The sequence below is a fragment of the Phocoena sinus genome, chromosome 5 (assembly GCF_008692025.1).
Source record: "Phocoena sinus isolate mPhoSin1 chromosome 5, mPhoSin1.pri, whole genome shotgun sequence".
Lineage (NCBI taxonomy): Eukaryota > Metazoa > Chordata > Mammalia > Artiodactyla > Phocoenidae > Phocoena > Phocoena sinus.
In genome coordinates this window covers 84296581-84303087 of record NC_045767.1, presented here as the reverse complement: position 1 = coordinate 84303087, position 6507 = coordinate 84296581, and the positions used below count along the sequence as shown (strand labels likewise).

General features: G+C 38.4%; 1 protein-coding gene across 1 annotated transcript; it reads left to right on the top strand.

Moving 5' to 3' along the window:
* The first annotated feature begins 429 nt into the window (after positions 1-429).
* Positions 430-2112, top strand: LOC116754408 (importin subunit alpha-1-like). Its single transcript, XM_032633038.1, is given in 4 exon segments — positions 430-610; positions 613-646; positions 648-1152; positions 1155-2112. Coding segments are annotated over 4 exon segments (1581 nt in total). The 3' UTR covers positions 2016-2112.
* The last annotated feature ends 4395 nt before the right edge of the window (positions 2113-6507 follow it).

The following is a 6507-nucleotide window of genomic DNA, read 5'->3' as shown; positions in this document are numbered from 1 at the left end:
GAGAAATGCAAATGAAAACTACAATGAGGTATTCACACTGGTCAGAATGGCCATCATCAAAAAGTCTACAAAGAATAAATGCTGGAGAGGGTGTGGAGCAAAGGGAGCCCTCCTACATTGTTGGTGGGAATGAAAATTGGTACAACCATCAGGGAAAACAGTATGGAGGTTCCTTAAAACACTAAAAATTGAACTGCCATATGATCCAGCAATCCCACTCCTGGGAATATATCCAGAGAAAACCATAATTAGAAAAGATATATGAATCTCAGTATTCATAGCAGCACTATTTAAAATAGCCAAGACACCGTCCTCAGGCCGACCATGGTGGACGTTTTGAGCGCAGTTGATCCGTAGCCTGTGCGCCCTGCACCACCTCCTGTGGAAGCTTGAGCCGGCTGTGTAGCTTTCTCCCTTTGTCTCATAACGATGTCAACCAATGAGAATGCTAATTCACCATCTGCCCACCTTAACAGATTCAAGAACAAGGGGAAAGACAGTCCAGAAATGAGGCGGCGCCAAATAGAAGTTAATGTGGAGCTCAGGAAAGCTAAGAAGGGTGACCAGATGCTGAAAAGGAGAAATGTCAGCTCTTTTCCAGATGATGCTGCTTTCCACTGCAGGAAAACCGCAACAACCAGGGCACGGTCTGTTGATGACATTGTCAAAGGCATAAATAGCAACAATTTGGAAAGCCAGCTCCAAGCTACTCAAGCTGCTAGGAAACTGCTTTCCAGGGAAAAACAGCCCCCTATAGTCAGCATAATCCGGGCTGGTTTGATTCCAAAATTTGTGTCCTTCTTGGACAGAGCTGATTGTAGTCCCATTCAGTTTGAATCTGCTTGGGCCCTCACTAACATTGCTTCTGCGACATCAGAACAGACCAAGGCTGTGGTAGATGGAGGTGTTATCCCAGCATTCATTTCCCTGTCGGCATCTCCCCACGCTCACATCAGTGAACAAGCTGTATGGGCTCTAGGAAACATTGCAGGTGATGGCGTGGTCTTCCAAGACTTGGTTATCAAGCACGGTGCAGTTGACCCACTGTTGGCACTTTTGGCGGTTCCTGACTTGTCATCTTTAGCATGTGGTTACTTACGTAATCTTACCTGGACACTTTCAAATCTTTGTCGCAAAAAGAATCCTGCACCCCCCCCCCCTTAGATGTTGTTGAGCAAATTCTTCTTACTTTAGTTCGTCTCCTGCATCACGATGATCCAGAAGTTTTAGCTGGTGCCTGCTGGGCTATTTCCTACCTTACTGATGGTCCAAATGAATGGATTGAAATGGTTGTGAAAACTGGGGTTGTACCCCAACTTGTGAAGCTTTCAGGAGCTACTGAATTGCTAATTATGACTCTCGTGCTAAGAGCCACAGGGACTATTGTCACTGGGACAGATGAACAGACTCAGGTTGTAATAGATGCAGGAGTACTTGCCATCTTTCCCAGCCTGCTAACAAACTCCAAAACTAATATTCAGAAGGAAGCTATGTGGACAATGTCAAACATCATGGCTGGCCACCAGGACCAGATACATCAAGTTGTAAATCATGGATTAGTCCCATTCCTTGTTGGTGTTCTCTCTAAGGCCGACTTTAGGACACAAAAGGAAGCTGTATGGGCTGTGACCAACTACACAAGCGGTGGAACAGTTGAGCAGATCGTATACCTTGTTCATTGTGGCATAATAGAACCATTGATGAACCTCCTAACTGCAAAAGACACTACAATTATTCTGGTTATTCTGGATGCCATCTCAAATATCTCTCAGACGGCTGAGAAACTAGGTGAAACTGAGAAACTTAGTATAAGCATTGAAGAATGTGGAGGTTTGGACAAAATTGAAGCTCTACAAAACCATGAAAATGAGTCTGTGTACAAAGCTTCATTAAACTTGATTGAGAAGTATTTCTCTGTGGAGGAAGAGGAAGATCAAAATGTTGTGCCAGAAACTACCTCTGAAGGGTATACATTCCAAGTTCAGGATGGCACTGCTGGGACCTTCAACTTTTAGATTGTACATCTGAGGCATAAAGTTGTTTGTTGTGTACTATGTCTGGTAGAAGTTTGTCTTACTGTTTCTCTACTAACAACTCTTTACATGTGGTTTGTTATTGTAGCACTTTTTACAAAGAAACTATACTTGAACAGTTCCAAACTGTACATACTGTATGAAGCTTCTCCTCTCAATGGGTTTCTTATTTCTATGTGGAATTTCATCTCCTGCAGTGTCCTGTGAATAAAGATTAAATTCCACTCTTTTCTTTAAAGAAAATAAAAAATAAAATAGCCAAGACATGGAAGCAACATAAATGTCCATCGACAGATGAATGGATTAAGAGGATGCGGTACATATATACAATGGAAATTACTCAACCATATAAAAAATGAAATAATGTCATTTGCAGGAACATGGACGGACCTAGAGATTATCATACTATGTGAAGTAAGTCAGACAGAGAAAGCCAAATATCATATGATATTGCTTATATGTGGAATCTAAAAAAATGATACAAATGCACTTATTTACAAAACAGAAACAGAGTCGCAAATGTAGAAAACAAACTTATGGTTACTAGGGTGGGAAGAAGGGGAGGGATAAACTGGGAGATTGGGATTGACATATACACACTACTATATCTAGCACAGGGAACTCTACTCAGTACTCTGTAATGACCTATATGGGAAAAGGGTCTAAAAATGAATGGATATATGTATATGTTTAACTGATTCACTTTGCTGTATAGCACAAACAAACACAACATTGTAAATCAACTATATTCCAATAAAATTAAAAATTTAAGAAAAATTTGAACGGAATTTATAATGGGATTTTTGGTATCTCCATTCACTGAAACATTTTCTTATTCTTGTGCTGATTTTTTTTTTTTTTTTTTGCTGTTCGCAGGCCTCTCACTGTTGTGGCCTCTCCCGTTGCCAAAGGAGCACAGGCTCCGGACGCGCAGGCTCAGCGGCCATGGCTCCCGGGCCCAGCCACTCCGCGGTATGTGGGATCTTCTCGGACCGGGGCACAAACCCGTGTCCCCTGCCTTGGCAGGTGGATTCTCAACCACCGCGCAACCAGGGAAGCCCCCAATTTTTTATTGGTTTCTTTGGTTTTGTAATATTGAGCTGCATGAGCTGTTTATATATTTTGGAGATTAATCCTTTGTTGATTCATTTGCAAATATTTTCTCCCATTCTGAGGGTTGTGTTTTCATTTTGTTTATAGTTTCCTTTGCTGTGCAAAAGATTTTAAGTTTAATTAGTTCCCATTTGTTTATTTTTGCTTTTATTTCCATTACTCTATAGGAGGTGGATCAAAAAAGATCTTGCTGTGATTTATGTCAAAGAGTGTTCTTCCTATGTTTTCCTCTAAGAGTTTTATAGTGTCTGGTCTTATATTTAGGTCTTTAATCTATTTTGAGTTTATTTTTGTGTATGGTGTTAGGGAGTTTTCTAATTTCATTCTTTTACCTGTAGCTGTCCAGTTATCCCAGCACCACTTATTGAAGAGACTGTCTTTTCTCCATTGTATATCCTTGCCTCCTTTGTCATAGATTAGTTGACCATAGGTGTGTGGGTTTATCTCTGGGCTTTCTATCATGTTCCATTGGTCTATATTTCTGTTTCTGTCCCAGTACCATATTGTCTTGATTACTGTAGCTTTGTAGTATAATCTGAAGTCAGGGAGTCTGATTCTTCCAGCTCCATGTTTTTCCCTCAAGACTGCTTTGGATACCATTGTACAAGCTTATATGAAAAACATATATAAAATACATGTGCATTGATTTATTTTGCTTAAATTGAAAGCAAAATGTATGTTTTTAAGATATGTAAAAAGTTAGTTTATTGTTTTATTTCCCTATAACTTTTTTGAATTTTTAACTTTAGGCTGCAGAACTAGATATTTAGAATTAAAAAAGTATGGCATTTTGTTTCATTAATAATATTTAGTTAAAAGGGGAGTTCAATAGAAGACATTAAAATTTGAGGTAACCTTTGATAGTTAAAATCTTTAGCTAAACTTATGACTAATTTCAAAACAATTTATTTAAACAGCTTTTTATACAAGTACTTATATGTGATAATGATTTACTATGCACATTTAGCAGTTATCAACCCTATTACACGTATATCAAAGCTGGAAATAGATTAAATGATTCAATTTGGAGGAAGTAAAATCAATGGTGTAATCTTAGTTAAGTTGCTAACTACATGATTTTTTTTCTGAGATGAATCTATCTAGTGATACTCAAATCCAGCACACATAAAAACAGCTGAACCTTAAATAAACTCTAACCAGTTTATATTTAGTATTATTAAATTGAGTCTTATCTGGATTATTGATTTTTAGTAAAACATATTATTCAGTAGTTTATACAGTTTTATTAAAAATTCTCTGTGCTAGACACTGCATTAAGCCTTTGTAAGATTTAAAACATAAAATGGACAGTATTTGTTTGTGAATAATCTATTGGAGAATCCACACTAAGTAACTGGGAACTGCCTAGGACACACAGCATATGTGATACCCCACTGAGTTAGAGACACTGTACATTAATAGCGATTGCAGTGTAATAACAGTTACCAGGTTTACAAAGTTATAGACAATTTCTGAATTCAAAAGATATTTTATATGCATATGGTCTCCTTTAACCATTAGTAAAATGTGATCCTTCTTCAAGATTTTTGAACTTGGGGACCAAGAGATAGTAGGTTTTATATGTTTTTTAAACTGTCTAAATCTCTAAATATCACCAGCTATAGTTTAGCTCAATTTTCTTCACATATAGGAAGCTAATGTATAGAAATAAAGTAAAATTAAACAGATCTGCAGCAAGGAGTAGAGATCACAGGTCAATGGAAAAACCCAAAACCCAAACAAAGGCTCTCTAGCCCTAATTCTGGCTATCAAATTCCCTGTTGCAGGTTTGCTGGACCAGAGGTTTTTTGCTTAACTCTCCCTTATTCATGAAATATTCTAGTATCCCAACCATAAATCTCCCTTTCCTCCCTTTTCCTTTTGTTTTTTTTTTTTTTTTTTTTTTTTTGCAGTACACGGGCCTCTCACTGTTGTGGCCTCTCCCGTTGCGGAGCACAGGCTCTGGACGTGCAGGCTGAGCGGCCATGGCTCACAGGCCTAGCCTCTCCGCTGCATGTGGGATCTTCCCGGACTGGGGCACGAACCCATGTCCCCTGCATCGGCAGGCAGACTCCCAACCACTGCGCCACCAGGGAAGCCCTCCTTTTGTTTTTCACAGTTAAAGTTGGTTTCAGTCACTTGCAATTGCAGTAGTACTTATTAATACAAAATTTGATATTTTTATACTGAGAGGAAATATTTTTTTGAAAACAGAATGCTATACTCTGATCCATAGGGATTATACCACCCAATTCCAGTTTTTAACCAAACTTTTATCCATATGCATTTATCTCTCAAAATAAGAATTCAAAATGAGTAAATTATAATTGAAAAGATAGTGGAATGCACACAAGGAATCTAAACAAAATAACCTACCAAAAGAAAAGACTTAATTCTGATATGCTTCAGTTATTGTTATGGTAACAAAGAGTATAAGTGACTAAAACAAAAATCTTGAAAAGTCATGCTTAAATATAATACATTATGGGTTCATAATTTATTTTAGAATTACTTGTGTATTTATTAATAATATGCTTATAAGTCTACCTCTGAATAATCATCTTGAGTCATTATATAATCACATTGCTATGATAGGTACCAACTCCTACTTGCCCTGTATTTCCAATTTTGATAGTAACATTAATATTTAATTTTTCTTTTTTTTTTTTTTTTTTTTTTTTTTCCCGGTACGCGGGCCTCTCACTGTTGCGGCCTCTCCCGCTGCGGAGCACAGGCTCCGGACGCGCAGGCTCAGCGGCCATGGCTCACGGGCCTAGCCGCTCCGAGGCATGCGGGATCTTCCCGGACAGGGGCACGAACCTGTGTCCCCTGCAACGGCAGGCGAACTCTCAACCACTGTGCCACCAGGGAAGCCCTGTTTTGTTTTTAATAAGAAAAAAATTAAATTGTTTAGCTCCATAGCCTTATGCCATCTCACTGGCAGCAATCTCTCCCTCTGTCTCATATTTTCTTTCTTAGGAGTAACAAAATTTTTGTTTTATCTTATGTTAATCATTTAGTGAGGGTCTCAGTCTCAGTTCCAAGTGGCTTAACAAAAATATTGCATAACGGTTCATGCAATGCTCTCACCAAGAGGATTTCTAATGAATACAAACAGCTTTGCCCCATTAAAGTACCAAACAACAGCAATAAGCAAGAACCATTTTGAGCCTAATGGGATACTGTAGTCAGTTCCCGTCAGTGTTCTAGCTTACAAGCAACAGAATTCAGCTCTGGCAGAAGTAAGAAAAAAAGTGGAATTATTTTAAAGGTACGGAGGATGAGAAAGGGTCACTAAAGCCTGGAGAAATAGATTTTATATAGGACCAAATCTAGCATGTCTGTGGAAATTAATAATTAA